The 17,234-nt window shown below is 42.2% G+C and overlaps 1 protein-coding gene across 1 annotated transcript in view; it reads right to left on the reverse strand.

Annotated features, from left to right (window-relative positions):
• XRN2 (5'-3' exoribonuclease 2) overlaps positions 1–17,234 on the reverse strand; it is an 83,224-nt gene that overhangs the window by 35,561 nt on the left and 30,429 nt on the right. Inside the window, exons 17-23 of the mRNA XM_070940795.1 lie at positions 15,645–15,780; positions 9,140–9,247; positions 8,959–9,048; positions 3,082–3,154; positions 1,636–1,719; positions 393–490; positions 202–281 (exon numbers count right to left, since the gene is read on the reverse strand). Of these exons, the coding sequence (XP_070796896.1) occupies positions 202–281; positions 393–490; positions 1,636–1,719; positions 3,082–3,154; positions 8,959–9,048; positions 9,140–9,247; positions 15,645–15,780 (669 nt within the window). The remainder of the gene's footprint in view (positions 1–201; positions 282–392; positions 491–1,635; positions 1,720–3,081; positions 3,155–8,958; positions 9,049–9,139; positions 9,248–15,644; positions 15,781–17,234) is intronic.

The following is a 17,234-nucleotide window of genomic DNA, read 5'->3' on the forward strand; positions in this document are numbered from 1 at the left end:
CAAGCAGCACACAGGAGATGTATATATTTCTTTCCAACTTTCACATCTACAGATGATCTTCCTCATTATTCTCCTTCTAATATGACTAGATTTTTAAAAATTCCTTGACAATGAATAAAACAAATCAGTCTTATCATATATGAAATAAATTAACCATGAGCAATTTGTCAGCAAACTAACTGCAATATAAGCTGTACTTACTCATCTGGAAGGATGGGATATTCATTCAAGGTGAGCTCTCCCTGTATTCCATGACACAGTTCAGGGGGTATATCTACTGGCTATTGAGGAGTAAATAAATCCAGATTAACTTAACCAAAATAGCTCCAATGACAATTATGCAGTTGAAACATACTTCATTGCATACATCTAACAAATATGAGAAGACATACCTCTTTTTCATTAGACTTATACTGTTCAAGAATGAAGTCATGAAGCTGATGATGTTTCCCAACAAAAAGGATATCACCACCAAGACTATTTCTTCTGGCTAGAAAAGGAAATAAAGTTATAATACTTAATGTCTAAAAGGAGTAGACAGTGGGAATCATTTGCAAGGACTTCTGATTTTACACAGGAGTTATGTGAATCGTACATCACATTTCGAAAGAAAATTTTATATTACTTTTATTCAGGAGAAACTTAACATTTCTCTCCTGCACTCTTCATCACTTATGACTACTTGTCAATCTGAATAACAGTTTATGTAATAAAGATACTTGGATGCTTGTCAGAATTCCTAAAGACCAGGTCCATGTTCTGCTGTTTTTCTTCATCATCTAAGTATTTGACATGAAGAGCTATAGAAGGGTACTATAACATTCCACAAGTCTGCATACAGATTTTATCATTATTTGTGACTGAAGGGTGAATATAAATAGTTCTCATGTCATAGAAAACTGACAAATTGCATTTTTATATTGAAATTGTTAGGCAGAAAGAATCAGGACCATACATTAAGTTCCAGTTAAGAAGATTTATTGCTCAAGCCAATTCAGAAGAATCTAATCAAATAATAGTCAGCACTTAATTGGTGCTGGATAAGAGTCAATGAAATTCAAAGAGGGCTGGACTTGGAATGTTTGTGGATACCTAACAATTCTAGGCTGAGTCCCCTCGACTTCACCTCTAACTCTTCTTCTCTTACAATTTGTAGAATTATTGTATTGAATAACTTAATTCCCCATAGCATTTGAGTTGAGTATTTGATCTAAACGTGATCAAAATGTGATTCAAAATGATTCTAACAAAAAGAATATTGAACTTAAAATGTAATGTGGGTGGGTGATGAGATATTTTTGTACTATAAATAATTAGAAGGACCAAGATTGGAATAGTATAAGATGGCACACATATTTACTGTCTAATTACTTGAGAATGAAACAGAAATTAATGTCTTCTATTTATATATAAATATCACTATATGCACCAAAGACAAATTCCTTGTGTGATCAGTCACACTTGGCCAATGAAGAATTCTATTCTATTCTATTCTATTCTATTCTATTCTATTCTATTCTATTCTATTCTATTCTATTCTATTCTATTCTATTCTATTCTATTCTATTCTATTATTATTCTATTCACTACCAAAATGTTCTATCTAAAACCATTTTACAATCCTGCAATTCTTACTTTCTTCAGAAGTGAGGTTGGGATACACCTGTGTCAAAGCAGCTCTTAGACGGCGTTCATCAACAAAAGGCAACAGAGCAACCCCTAGGAAAATAAGCAATTGGAACTTACATTTATCTCTAACAATATCAAGGAGAAAGTTTTAAAAGATACTTGGGGAAACCAAATTATAACACTGGATTTCAAGAACAGATAATTAAGTATATATTTTAGCTCTTCCACCAAAATCATGGATTTGAAAATTTTAACTTAAGGTCATTGACTTTCCCTGAAGGTGGGGAAAAAAGGAAAAGAAAATTCATGCACTTACCAACTTTTGTTAATTTTACACTTACTGTATATCCACCATTTCCCTTCCCAGAAATGTTAGAATAATTTTCAATGTTTTTTTAAGAGCCGTGGTAGCGCTGTAATTAGAATGCAATACTGCAAGCTAACTCAACTACTCACTCCAGGAATAAGATTCTGAGTGGTTCAAGGTTGACTCAGCCTTCCATCCTTCAGAGGTGGGTAAAATGAGGAGCCAGATTGTTGGGGCAATATGCTGACTCTGTAAACCGCTTAGAGAGGGTTGTAAAGCACTGTGAAGCTGTATATAAGTCTAAGTGCTATTAATGGGACTAAACTGGCATTTATCTCTGAAACAGATTTTTTTGAAATTTTAGTCTTATGTGAATAGTCTATAGAGCTAAGAAAAAAAGTAACACACAATCTAAGCAAATGTAACTAATGTTCAGTACCATCTGGAGCGATCTTAAACTACATTTCACTATGAAGAACAAACCTCTTAAATTTGGATTATGGTCATGACTGAAGTTAAGATGAAGTTAAGATACACATTATCAATATGTTTTGATTATAATAAGTCCAAAAAGACAGCTTCCAGTTTTACCTATTACAAATACTGAATTGCTAAACATCCTAATAAAAATAAAAAGAAATTGCAAAATTAAATAATTTATTTTAGAGTGACATTCAATAGGTTAATTTATCAGTGGAAGAGCACTACAGCCAAGCGTATTTCCCGGCTTTTTCCAGAGGAAAAAAGGGATTGAGGAGAGGCAAAATGCAACTGAGGAAGAGGACAGCTGTGCAAGTAGAGTCCTCTTGCACGACCCTGGACAGAACATATAAAACACAGCACTTCACACTGGTTTTTCTATTATAAAAACTATTCAAGAAGGTTATTATTAAGTATCTAAAATGTTAAACTTTATTTTAGTCACAGCAATAAATTCCATCTAGATACTGCTGAAATTACTATGTATCACAACTCAATTAATCTTGATCAGGTTAGTATTTTTTACAAATTCATTAAAGAAAACAGCACATAGAAATCAGTTTAGCAACTGATAGCAAACCTGTAAATGGAATGTTTTTCCTGTTTTCTTAAAATTATTCCCAAGACTAATCATACAAATATTGACTTCATGATGAAATAGTTACCTTGCCAAGCAAATTTTTTCCCATTCAGATCAATAGCGAAGTCCTCAGGATAGAAGTCAATTATACTTGAATCCTGTTTTAATAAAGTATTATTACAGTGATTTAGAAATCTGCAGTGTTGGATGAAGGCACTATTTTTTTCTGAAACGTAATTCAAAGAGCATTTTGTTTAAAGAAATGAGTTTACAAGCTATTCTAAAACAACAATTTAAATTTAAAAAGTACATTTTCAAAGTGTAAAATTTACACTTTTTAACTTTAAGCCCTGAATCTGAGTCATTAAACCAGGTGCAAAAGCATATGTATGCAATCAGCAAAGTCTTGCTTCCTATGTTCCACTCCCTCTTCCTCCTCCCAAATTCCCACCCTGCTTCATGACAAAATAAAATAAACCTTCTAAGCAGTGCTGTGGAGTCGGAGTCGGAGTCGAGGAGTCGGAGTCGGAGGAAATTTTGGGTACCTGGAGTCGGAGTCGGAGTCGGCAAACAATGCACCGACTCCGACTCCGACTCCTACTAAATTTAGATTGGAATTTTAAAAAAAGCAAGTTTAAATGTCCCAATTCACAAAAAGTTATAATTAATGACTTCTCTACTGTAAGAATAAAGACCAATGCATGCAGTGCCTCACGTAACCGCAAAATGAACACGTTAAGTGACTGTGAAGAAGCATGCTTTTCATGTGCTTCACTATAAGGCACGCAACGCACAATTAGGAGTGGCAATACTTATACTTTCCATAGTGTTGTGTTCTGCTGTTACAGGGAACGCAGCGCCCATGGGTAACCTAGCCTCTCACTGATAAGGGATTAAGTAAATATGTTTTTTGCAGGACTAGAGACACTTGCATAAGTGAAGGGAATGGAGGGTCAATAGTTCAAGACTGAAGCTGTAAACCATTGGAAAAACTGCTGTCATTCAGCTAAGGCTATAAAAACTTGTAACTCTGATTGTTAGCTTAAACTTTAAACATGACTAAACACTGTTTAAATTTATGAACCGGCCAAATACTCTGTTCAAAGAAAATACATTGTATGTTTGTATGTGTGTTTCTAATTATTGTTATTTATTCATATTTGTTCTCTTTTATTCTTTAAAGTTTAACAATTCATTCTTTATCTTAATATCTTTATATTTGTTTGGGGTTGGCTTTCTTCCCTTTCATCTTTTTTATTGTACAGCAATCTTTCTCCTCAAACCTACCACCTCTCTCTTTTCTTTCCTTCTTACTTTCTCTTCCTCACCCTCTTCTTCTCCTCCCTACTTCCTCTTCCTTTCTCCTTCTCCTCCTCTCTTCCTCCCTCTCTTACCCTCACTCCTACTCTAATTTCCCTTCCCTTCCTTCATCCCTCTCTATTGCTGTATCCTTTTATGTATATGGACTACTCAGAGGGCTGAAAAAGTTATTTCTGACTGGTCCTCTCCCTTTTGACCAGTCCTCGAACTTACGACTGTCCTCACATTTTACGTTTTTGCCCTATCTTGTCACCATGGTGAAGAGAAGCAGTTGTGAAATGAGTGACATGGTTGTTAAAAATGCTGCACGGGCATAAATGTGAGGATGGTCATAAGTGTGAGGACCAGTCAAAAGTGCGAGGACCTGTCAGAAATGACTTTTTTCAGCCCTCTATACACATAGCCATGGCCACCCGGTCACATGACCAGCTAGCCACACCCACCCAGTCACATAACCTCCAAGCCATGCCCACAAAATAAGCCACGCCCACAGAACCGGTAGTAAAAAAATTTAGAACCTACCCCTGGTTGGGGGTCACCACAACATGAGGAACTGTATTAAAGGGTCGCGGCATTAGGAAGGTTGAGAACCACTGGCTTAGAAGAACTTGGTGGAACAGCTTCTTGGATTCAACTGTAAGTGTTTATATTGTATAGGACAAATCATGTCTAGGTTTAGTGCTGGGATATATAGCTTATTTGTTTGTATAAAGCCATGTACGTACAACTTACAAGACTGTGTATGTTGATATTAAAAATCTAATTATATGCCAGTTAGTATAACATATTTTATATTTTAGGGAAAGAGGCATCCTAAACAATGGCAAAAAGACTGCTAACAACAAACACAACAAAGTCTACTGTTTATGAGCACTTTGCATTATCAAGTGATGGAAAACATTACGTGTGCCAATGTATTAGAAAAGATGATGATGGTGAAAAACAATGTGATGCAAAAATTAGCAGTTTCAGTGGGCCTGATAAAAATGCACCTACAAGAGCATCAAATTTGAAAAGACACTTACAGCGTTTTCATCCCAAAGTGTTAGAAGCCGTGAATGAGAAAGATAGCAATGAAAACATTGCATCTACTTCTGTGACAAAAAACGTTCAGAAATCTACTGGAGAACAATCACAAATAAGAAAATTCTTTATATCTGACAAAGTTACCATAAGGATGACACCAGAAAAATTCAAACACTACATTATTGAAATGGTAGTAAAGAATAGTGTACCACTATCCTTCTTTTCACAGACAGCCTTTTTAGGCCTAAATGGAGAAATGGCAAAAAAACTTGGTGTTTCTCTGGAAAGAGAAAGTATAAGGAAACTTATAATTGAGGAGGCCAAATGTAAAAAGGAAGAACTACAGAAAGTTATGAAAGGACGTTTTGTCTTCCTTAAAATGGATGCATGCACACGTCACAGAGTCAATTATTTCGCTATTAATGTTAGATTTGTGGATGAAAATAACAAAACAATAACACGGACCCTCGGAGTAAAGGACACTCAGGCACATCACACCAGTGATTACCTTCAGAAGTTAGTGGAGGGTGTTCTAGAAGATTTTGAAATTAAAAAGGAACAGATTTTATGTGTTGTGACAGATAACGCTTCTAACATGTTGAGCACAATTGAGAAGATGAAGGCAGATGAAGAAGGTATCAAACAGATATTAGACTTAGAGGAAGACAGCTCTGCAAGTATTAGAGAAAGTTTAGAAACTGAAGAGAATGCTGACATTTTTTTAGACAACTTTGTTGAAGAAGCATTGAAGCTTGCTACTATTCATCATATGCGATGTGCTGTTCATACACTGCAACTTGCCATAAGAGATGGATTAAAAGATCGCCATGCAGCTACATTAATTGGCAAATTACGGCAAGTAACTGTTGCAGCCAGGGCCCCAAAAACAGATGCAATTTTGAAAAGACGTGCAGGAAAAGGAGCCATTTTGGATCAAACAACTCACTGGGGAAGCACTTATTTAATGGTGAAGCGTTTGCTTGAACTTAAAGACTTCATAGAAGAAATGGACAATGAAAATCTTGCATTAACTGCAAGCCAGTGGACACAAACAAAAGAGCTGGAGAACCTTCTTTCTCACCCCTTCACTGTCACCAAGAGGTTGCAATGTGATGATCTAACCCCGGGTAAATTCCTCTTGGAATGGAAGAGCCTGTTATATCGCCTGAACAAAAATGGAGGGTTAATAGCTGAGGGCATTGCATCTTCAATGATGAAAAGAGAGAGTCTTTTGCTGGAAAATGAAATCTTGTTAGCGGCTATTTATGTCGACCCAATGAGCCGACTTTTATTGAACAGTAAACAGATTGCTACTGGGAAAAAGGCCCTCTATGATGTAGCAGTTCGCATGAAGGGATTACGACCTGAAATACCTCCACAGGAGGATGGAGTTCTTTTAAGCAATAGTGGTAACTCAGAATCATCTTCTTCAAACGAAGAATTAGACTTTGATTCCTTCTTAGACAAAATGGAAGTTGCTAAAGGAAAGCGACGTCGCATAAGCGTTACAGAACCAGTAAATGTCCAAATAAAAAAATTCCAACAGGAGTTTTATAAAGCACTAAAAGAAGTTGAAAAGTATGATCGCTCATCAAAACTTACTGTTGAAGAAGCCATCCTTGTTTATCCAGAGATCGTTAGTGATGTGGCCAGAATAGTTACTGCAATGCCACCCACCCAAGTCAGTGTCGAAAGATTATTTTCAGCCCTAAAAATAATAAAGTCTGACTTAAGAGCCTCTATGAAAGAGGATCTGGCAGAGGCAATTCTCTTCCTTAGAACTCTACATTGAATTGATTTGCATTTGCTAAGCCTATAACTACATTTCAAGATTAATATAAACCATTTCTAGGTTTTACAGATTTTGTTTTTGGTTCATATAGATAAGCTTTGTTTTTGTTCTAAAACAACCAAATAATGTGGTTTGTATTTTTGAACTGGTAAAGTTCCTGTTCCTGATGTTTATGCCTGCTGCTACTATCCAGCAACTTGATTAATTAAATTAATAAAAAAAAATTAATAAAACTTTGTTGTTTTCATTGTGTTTGTCTTTTGCTTAAACTGTTCAATACAGTAGACTGTTGGCTTCCCAGCCAGTAGTCCTGTGGTAATGACATGTATGTTGCCTTTCTTTCCTTCAAGGAATGTATAAAATACATTCGCATATTAATACAGAGGAGTCGGGGAGTCGGAGTCGGAGTCGGAGTCGGAAGTACAAAAAACTGAGGAGTCGGAGTCGGAGTCGGAACATTTATCTCCCGACTCCACAGCTCTGCTTCTAAGTGCTTGATAATTTGAGCACACAAGTATACGTTAGAACTCACAAAAGTAGCACCTATGGAACATATCTATAAGAGCATGCAAATAGCAGGGATAAGGCTGGTTTTTGTTTCTCGGCAGGAAAATGCTGAGAAACTCAGAGCTTGATCCAAAGAGAGCTCGACTTTCAATTTCTCTTATCCATTCAAAGCAAGAGGGAGGGGCATGATCAAGGAGAGAACATGCCCATTGGCTAGTTACTCTTCTTTCACTTTCATTCTATTCAAGCCTAATCATCCCTTCAACTATAAACCAGAGACTGAAAAATCATGAATCTTTCTTGCCCCCTACAGTCAAAACGGAATCTCTTTTTCCAGCCAGGAACTGGCACAGAAACTATTAAAAATCAATAGTTCAGGAATGAATGTTAATGTCATTAAAGTTCATTTTTATATCCTTCTGTTTTCTATCCAATGTTCCAACAAAATTCCCAATACACAAGCAAAGTTTTCTTTCCTTATTCATTCCTTGATTTAATTACTATAGATCTCATAAACAAAGTTCTTGTTTAAAAATTTAAATATTTAAAAAGTGGAGATAAAACTGGTGATATTTTCCTTCTTCCCTCGGCTAGGGCTAATATTCTGGAATGCTTCAGTAATTGTGTGCTGTGGTCAAATAGAACCACAAAAAGAAAACAGTTAATAGCTACCAGTAAACCCTGAAAAGTTAAATGAAAGGCTACAGCAATCTTTTCTCTGTCACTCTCATTTTGCTTATGAACAAAATTTAGCACAAAAATGTATTTTCAAGGGTGGTTAAATAGAAGTAAAATTAAGGTATCATTATCAGAATAAATCCATATAGTTTAAAAGAGTAGTCAAGGTAGAAATCCATTTATTTCATTGGATAGTGGAGAAATAAATTAATTACTACATACAGTACTTTAAATGTGGCAGCCATTTTGTGAATATCTAAACCACAAATGCTACTTTATATTGGAAGACATTTTATACTGATCTTCCTCACACTTTTTCAGAACTCTAAAGGTCTGTCCCAAATACTGCCTACTGTGGCCAGCCTTTCAAGCAGTTGCATCAATTCAATGAAATTTTTATCATTAACCATAACATTCCTTTGTTATGGATAACAAATTTCACAGTTGGAATCTAATATAAATCAAACTAAATTTGAAGTGAGCTGAAACATTTAAGACCACACAAGTTCCAACTGAAAGATCTACGGTATAACAGACAGTTAAATAAATAATATATCTGGTTTTCAGACAACTGGTGAAGTAGTTGAGAGAATATTAACATGAATATTCAAACAAATAAAGACCCTTTAATTTTCTTACTGGATCAGTCATAAGTTTCCTCCATGTTGGTGGAAGGAAATTACCGCTGGCAGCTGGGAAGACACCCATCAGTTGTTCCAGAGGTCTGAACTGTAAAAAGGAAGGTAGAGAGTAGTAACTGTTTAAATATTTAAATCTTTAGTTACTAAGATGAATTATAAATAGAAGTAATTAAACTTACTGGGTTGGTTCCTTTCTCAAAATCTGAGACCATGTCTGCAATACCTTCAAAATCTGAAGCAAATGGTGCATAGTGGAAAGGATAATACCATTTCCAGGAAGCGCACCCCTAGTTGGGAAAATGAAAGAAGAATTTAAATTAAAGAAGATTCAGGAATCTTTTCTATGCATTTAACTATTAAATAATAATAAAGTTTAATTATTCTAGTTTAGGGGTCGGCAACTCGTGGCTCTGGAGCCGCATGCGGCTCTTTGGGCCCTCTGCCATGGCTCTCTGTCCCATCACTGGTTGGCCCCACCCCTTGCCCCTCTTATTTCCTTTTTTGAGTACAGCCCGAAGTGGCAGGAAGCGAAGGCTGCCTTACGTGCAAATGTGGCGCGAAGGCAGATACAGTGCAGCTTTACTCCTGCACTCTCCTCCCCCCGTGAGCCGGGAGCATGCGCACGTGCGGGGAGATCCTCCTCAAGCTAGCACCAAGGCACAGCAAAGGTGCGTGCGGGGTGGGCAGCAGCTCGCTTAGGAGGACGCGGCTTCTCTCCTGCACTAATGATCCGGCCATCGCCGGATCTCCTCCTCCCACTCTCGTGATGCTCTGGCTGTGGCTGAGCCGGGAGCGTGCGCACGCACAGGGAAACCTTCCTCAAGGAAGCACCAAAGCTCAGGAAAGGTGTGCACGGGGCGTGCAGCGGCTCACTTAAGGAGGGTCTCCACATGTGTGTGCATGCTCCCGGCTCAACCACAGCTGGCTAGGGTATCATGAGAGTGGGAGAAGGAGAAGAGTGCAGGACCGAAGCTTCCCTGTTCCTGCCTCCGTGCCACATTTGCATTAGTGCAGGAGACAAACCATGTCCTGTTAACACCCTCCTAAGTGAGCGGCCGTCCACCCTGCGTGCGCCTTTGCTGCACTTTGGCACTCGCTTGGGGAGGGTCTGCTTGTGTGTATGCATGCTCCCGGCTGAGCCATGGCTGGCCAGGACATCACGAGGAGGGGGAGGAGGAGGACGGTTGCCAGAAGGGAGGGGGGAAACACACACATATACAGAGGGAGGGGGAGAGAGAGACACACACACATAGAGTGATACATAGAGAGGGGTGAGAGAGGAGAAGAGAGGGAGAGGGACAGAGGGAGAGAGACACGGGGGAGAGGGGGAGATATGGAAGGGGGAGAGAGACAGAATGGTTTTATGGCTGGGTAGGCATGGTTAGGGGGACATGTGACTGGGTGGGAGTGAGTGATATCGAGTTGGGCATGCCCACCCAGGTTTTGTGGCTCTGATGTGTTTTTTTTCTGTAGGAAATGGGTCCAAGTGGCTCTTTGAGTGTTTAAGGTTGCCGACCCCTGTTCTAGTTGAATTATCACAGAGGAAGGTGTAACCAACCAAATAATACATTTAAAAAAAAAATCATATTGAAACACTGAGCTACTGATATTAAAATACATCTATAAAACGATAACTATAAACCTTTGCTCTCTCCAGCAAGTTATTTTATATTATTATTGCCATAATGAAAACCTAATGCAGAATATTAACTGTAATAAGTCTAAAAATATGTATGCTCAAAAATAACCTTTAAAGTTCTGATCAACATAGCAAATGGGTAAAATTACACTTAGCAATTTCAAACAATTAACATGTATATGGATAGCTGTTATACTAAAATGTAAATGTTGTTTATCCTATACTTATACAACATAATTCAAAAACTAATAACAATTATTTTGCCAATTTGTCTAGGCCGGGTGACAGCAACCTGTTGCTCCGGAGCCACATGTGGCTCTTTTGTCCCTCTGCTGTAACTCCCTGTCAGGTGATCCCACCACTGGCTGGCCCCACCCCTCACTCTCCCCTCCCAGTCAGTCCTCGCCTGGCCTGAGAAAGGGGGGAGACCAGGTCATGCATCTCCCTGAGTGACCAAGGTATGTGCAGCACCAACAAGGGCTGGAAGAAGCGCCCGCGAGACCCAGCAAGAGATGAGGTGCCAGAGAATCAGAATCAAAGAGAGAAAGAGAGACAGAGAGACAGAGAGTGGAAGAAGAAGGAAGGGAGGGAGGGAGGGAGAGAAAGAAAGAAAGAAAGGTGAGAACGAGCAAGCGCAGGATCAAATTCTGGGATTCAAAGGAGTCTTTGAGGGTTGGATGCCGAGAGGCACAGATTTCCTCCACCTTCTCCGTTTCCACCCTGCACTGAAGCGAACCAAATGGGCTGGGGTCTCCCTCCCCGCTAAGTGGCCCCACTAAGCCTGCTTACAAACTCCACCAAGCGTGGCTCCAAACGTTTGGCTCGCGTGTCCCTCCTGGCTCTGTCCCACCTGCCATGGAGCCTGCCTCCACCCGGATGGCTGAGCTGGACGGTGTGGCATCTGCCTTCCCTCCCGGAGCAGGTGGGGGTGGGCACCCACCGGCCTTGGCCCACTTCTCACTGCCGCTGTCTGGCCCCCCCTCCGCCTGAGAAGGACTGTTAGTTTAGTTTATTTGATTTGTATACCGCCCTACTCCCGAAGGACTCAGGGCAGTGAACAGCCAAACAATAAAATACATAGATACAAAAAATTTAAAAACCAGATAAAATCAAATTAAATCATTTTGGCCCAGACAGATTAAAACACCCCAATAATTTAAAAACAGATTAAAATTTACATATTTAAAAAAGGGAAGAGATTAGGCCAAGCCCGCCTGATGGAATAAAAAGGTCTTCACAGCGCGGCGGAAGGTGCGCAGATCCGGAATCCTCCGTATCTCCGGGGGGAGCTCATTCCAGATGGTAGGTGCCCCCGCAGAGAAGGCTCTCCCCCTAGGGGCCGCCAGTCGACACTGTTTGGCTGACGGCACCCGGTGGAGTCCCTCTCTATGAGAGCGTACTGGCCGGTGGGAGGCTATTGGTGGTAGTAGGCGGTCCCGTAGATAACCAGGTCCTAAGCCATGGAGCGCTTTAAAGGTGGTAACCAAAACCTTGAAGCGCACCCGGAAGACCACCGGGAGCCAGTGCAGCTCGCGCAAGAGAGGTGTTACATGGGAGCGCCATGTCGCTCCCATTACCACCCGCGCGGCCGCACTCTGCGCCAGTTGGAGCCTCCGGGTGCTCCTCAAGGGGAGCCCCATGTAGAGAGCATTGCAATAGTCCAGGCGGGAGGTGATGAGGGCATGAGTGACCGTGCGTAACGAGTCCCGATCCAGAAAGGGACGCAACTGGCGAATCAGGCAAACCTGATGAAAAATCCTCCCGGTCACGGCTGTCAAGTGCTCTTCTAAAAACAGCCGTGAATCCAGGAGGACGCCCAAGTTGCGAGCCCTCTCCATGGGGGCCAATGATTCGCCCCCAATAGTCAGTGATGGCGTCAACTGACTATATCGGGACGTCGGAAACCACAGCCACACGGTCTTGGATGGGTTGAGCCTGAGCCTGTTCCTCCCCATCCAGATCCGTACGGCCTCCAGGCACCGGGACATCACTTCAAGGGCATCGTTGGGGTGATCTGGGGTGGAGATGTACAGCTGGGTGGCGTCAGCGTACTGATGGTACTCCACCCCGAAACCACGGATGATCTCGCCCAGCGGCTTCACATAAATGTTGAACAGGAGAGGCGAGAGGACCGACCCTTGCGGCACCCCACATATGAGGGGCCTCGGGGTCGACCTCTGTCCCCCTGTCAACACAGACTGCGACCGGTCAGAGAGAAAGGAGGAGAACCACCGCAACACAGTACCTCCCACCCCTAACTCTTCCAACCGGTGAGCATGATACCATGGTCGATGGTATCAAAAGCCGCTGAGAGATCTAACAGGACCAGGACAGAGGAACACCCCCTGTCCCGAGCCCTCCAGAGATCATCAACCAACGCAACCAATGCCGTTTCCGTGCTGTACCCGGGCCTGAAGCCCGACTGGAACGGATCCAGATACGTCGTTTCATCCAGGTGCTGGGGGAGCTGTTGCGCAACCACACTCTCAACAACCTTCGCAACAAAACGAAGGATGGAGACCGGACGATAATTTACCAACATTGCCGGGTCCAGGGAAGGCTTCTTGAGGAGAGGCCTCACCACCGCCTCTTTCAAGGCGGCGGGAAAGACACCCTCACCCAACGAAGCATTTATAATCCCCTGGAACCAGCCTCGTGTCACCTCCCGAGAGGCCAGCACTAACCAGGAGGGACACTGGTCCAATAAACAAGTGGTCGCGTTCAGTCTACCCAGAATCCTGTCCACGTCCTCAGGGGTCACAGGATCAAACTCATCCCAGATAACATTCTCAAGACCTGCCCCAGTCCCTCCCCCTGAGACTGTCCAGATCTTCCCGAATCTGAGTAATTTTGTCATACAGATATTGAACAAAATCCTCGGCTCTACCCTTCAAGGGGTCCTCCCGCGCTTCCTGGTTGGAGCAGGGAGCGGGTCACCCTAAACAGGGCGGCCGGGCGATTATCTGATGACGCAATAAGAGCAGCAAAATAGCTACATTTCGCTGCTTTTATCGCCACTAGGTAATTCCTAATATGAGATCTTACAAGTGTCCGGTCAGATTCAGAAAGACTGGCCCTCCAACTACTCTCTAGGCATCTTTTCCGGCGCTTCAACTCCCTCAGCTCCTCAGTGAACCAAGGAGCTAAATGAGATCGGCGCCGGGTCAGAGGCCGCAAAGGCACGACCCGGTCCAGAGCTCCAGCGGCCGCCCTATCCCAGGCGGCCACTAGGTTTCCAGTCGAGGCGTGTGCCAGAGCCTCAGGGAATGGCCCAAGCTCCATCTGGAACCTGTCAGGTTCCATCAGGCGCCTGGGGCGGAACCATCTTACCGGCTCCGGCTCCCTGCGGCGGGGTGTAGCGGTTCGAAGGTCAAGACGAAGGAGAGAGTGATCAGACCATGACAAGGGCTCGGTGACTATATCCCCTATCTCGAGATCACTCAATCGCTGTCCAGAGACAAAAACCAGATCCAGCGTGTTTCCCCCCGTGTGGGTAGGGCCATGAATTAACTGGGTCAGGTCCATGGCTGTCATGGAAGCCATGAACTCCTGAGCCACCTCCGACGCCTCACCCACGGACGGCAGGTTGAAATCCCCCATGACCATAAGCCTAGGGGTATCAACCGCCACCGCGGCGATGACGTTGAGTAGCTCAGGCAGGGCTGCTGCCACGTGGCAGGGAGCCAGGTACGTGATCAGCAAACCCCTCTGAACCCCGTGACCCCATTTCACAAGGAGGGATTCACAGCCGGCCGTCTGAGGAACAGTGGCCTCCCTTGGTCTCAGACCATCTTTAATGTGCAGCAGCCTCACCAGCTGGCCGGGTATATAGTGGTGCCGGCAGTTGGGAGCCTTCCTGGGGCTCAGTGAGGAGACCCCACAGGCGCTCCCTGCAGGGCGCAGCAGCCGGAGCCCCTTCGCGGCACCTCTGCCTACCTGCATATAGAGGTTGGCCATCACAGCAGCGGGGAATGTGCACACCCTGTCTGCTCTGGTCTTGCCGGCCAGAGGCTGGGCTCTGCACCGCTGCCTCCCAGCCGTAGCGCTACATTTATTTGCTTGCTCTCCACCTCTGAGGAGGGAGCTGCTTTCAGGCTGCCCAGGTCCCTGCTGCGGGGGGACAGAGGGAGAGGGAAGGGGGGTGTCTCCCCTACAGGATCCAGGTTGGATCTCCAATGCTTGGCTTTGCCTGCCGCCTCCACTCCTCCTCCACAGCCCAACAGTTGTTGGATTCACATGACACATGAAGCTGGGCAGGAGAGCACGAATAGATAGATAGATGATAGATAGATAGATAGATAGATAGATAGATAGATAGATAGATAGATAGATAGATAGATAGATAGATAGACAAAAAGAGAGAGAAAGAGAGAGTGTGACAGAGAGAGAGATATCCATTTTCCACATAAAAGAACACACCTGGAGCCACAAAACCTGGGTAGGCGTGGCTGGGGTGGTGGTCATGTGACTGGGTGGGAGTGAGTGAAGTTGAGTTAGCCACTCCCATCCAGGTTTTGTGACTCCCGGTGTTTTCTGCATGAAATGGGTCCAAATGGCTCTTTGAGTGTTTAAGATTGCAGACTCAAAATACCTTAAGACCGCCTTTATTAGAGTCAGACCTCTTGGGAGAGAATTTTAGTTACAGATGAATTAACAGAACCACTTTGTTTCTGCACTCGTTAATGTTTTTATTCAAATCTTTTTTCCCCCATTGGAACCGACAAACATATTATTGGGTATCTTATTGTATCTGGCCATATGGCTTAATAAACAATTTGATTTGCTGCATAAATCAATTTATTAAGATGCTGATCAAAAGCTATGGTTGAACTGGCATTACATGTTTGCAATGGAAATATCAAGATATAAAGGCAAAGAAGTATGTTTCCCTCAAGTGAAGTTTCATTCCTACTGACTCCATGTATTTTTTTTTGACCACCATAAAGAAGTTGTTTGTCATTGCCAAGTAGGTGGAAGTTTGATGATAGAAAATCCTCTATAATGACATATTGGGGGAATAAATATAAAATTCCAAAGGTCAGCACCTGATAATAGTATCGGAGAACCCAGCAAAGCCCTTCCACATAAGACTGTACAACTTTACGACGAAACTTCTTATCGTTGATATCAACATCAAATTTGTTCTTGTAATAGCGCTGTTTCCAGCCAGCTTCCCATAACCTTCATAAAAACAATAATGAATCTACATAATGTGCAATTCAGTTTATCAAATGGTTTCAACAAAAAAAGGAGAACAGGCTTTACTAACAGTGTGTGGTTTAAATCATGCTCCCATGTAATTGTAGCCCTTGATGACTGTAGCCCTTGGATTATGACAGCAGTTGGGACCAGAATTTCTGTTGTCAAGAGATGCGGTAGTAAAGTGAGATATCATGCAACTATATCACTTAGGGATGGCAATTCTGGCAGTCCCCGTTTGCCATAACCTCGGGATGCCCAAGTCATTAAGCAGGAAGAGGTGGGAGTCCCAAACAAGAAGTGGGGAGGGGATTGAGGGGGACTGCAGGGCAGGTGCTAGGGAAGTGCAGAAATGGAGAGACCACACAGGGGGTGGGGTATTGTGGCTATATGCACACTACAGAGTATAAGGGGTGTGGGGTAGCTATTGAGTATGAAATCTTTCATACTTTGTAGTGGGGCTTTACAGGAGAAAAAGTGGTGGGAGAAAGTGATGGGAGCTACCTGCAACCTTCCCTGTTGACTTTCCCATTGACTTTGTGGGAAGCTGGCAGAGAAGGTTGCAAATAATAATTGGGTGACTGCAGGATGCTGTAGCCTTACCAAACACCCAAATCATGATCATGTGACCAAAGGGATGGTGCGATGGCTGGAACGTCAAGGATTGGTTGTAAATACTACTTGTTCATCACCATGGTAACTTTGAACAGGTGCTGAACTAGTGGTCATAATTCAAGGACTACATGTAAATTACTACTTAAATATACTCTTTTACCAGTTTTCCCTAAATTATGACTCAAACTCATTCATCTATGATATTAAGATTGGTGTATCAATCTCTATACTGCAGCAGCTCATACCCCATAAAAGACACCCTGAGAGATAGACCAGATAAAGAAATAGACTCCACAGAAGACTAAAAACTATTTTTATTTAGATTGGCCATAGTAAACATAATATTACAAGACTGATTTACTTCTCCTCCTCCCTCTTATATTCATGTGATTTAGGGGGTATCTATCTGTGACATGTATGTAATCCTACCATACTTTGGACTTAAACAACGTTTCCCTTTTTGTTGTCTAGAAATGGATCTATCCTCTATCCATCAACATCATCCTCTTTACTCTCCACAAACGTAGACTGCTTTCTAGTTTTGTTTCATTTTAATACACTTGGCATGTAGGAAAGAACAGGCGAAGTTAAAGTTATGGAGTTTTCTTAATAAGAACCAGTCTTTTAGTCCTAACTGGTAGTCACTTTCCCAGATCTTAGGTTTAGTATCTTGAAAAATTGATCCTGAGAACCTTTTAAATGGAAGTACTGAGAACTTCTTTCTAAATGTAAGAAGCCTGGAGTCTACATAATATATTCTTCACTAACAGACAATAACCCATCACTAAACTAAATCATCTGATTATAGAACTTTAAGAGTT

Source organism: Pituophis catenifer, unplaced genomic scaffold, assembly GCF_029215685.1.
Source record: "Pituophis catenifer annectens isolate HBS135680 unplaced genomic scaffold, rPitCat1.0.hap2 SCAF_3, whole genome shotgun sequence".
Classification (NCBI taxonomy): domain Eukaryota; kingdom Metazoa; phylum Chordata; class Lepidosauria; order Squamata; family Colubridae; genus Pituophis; species Pituophis catenifer.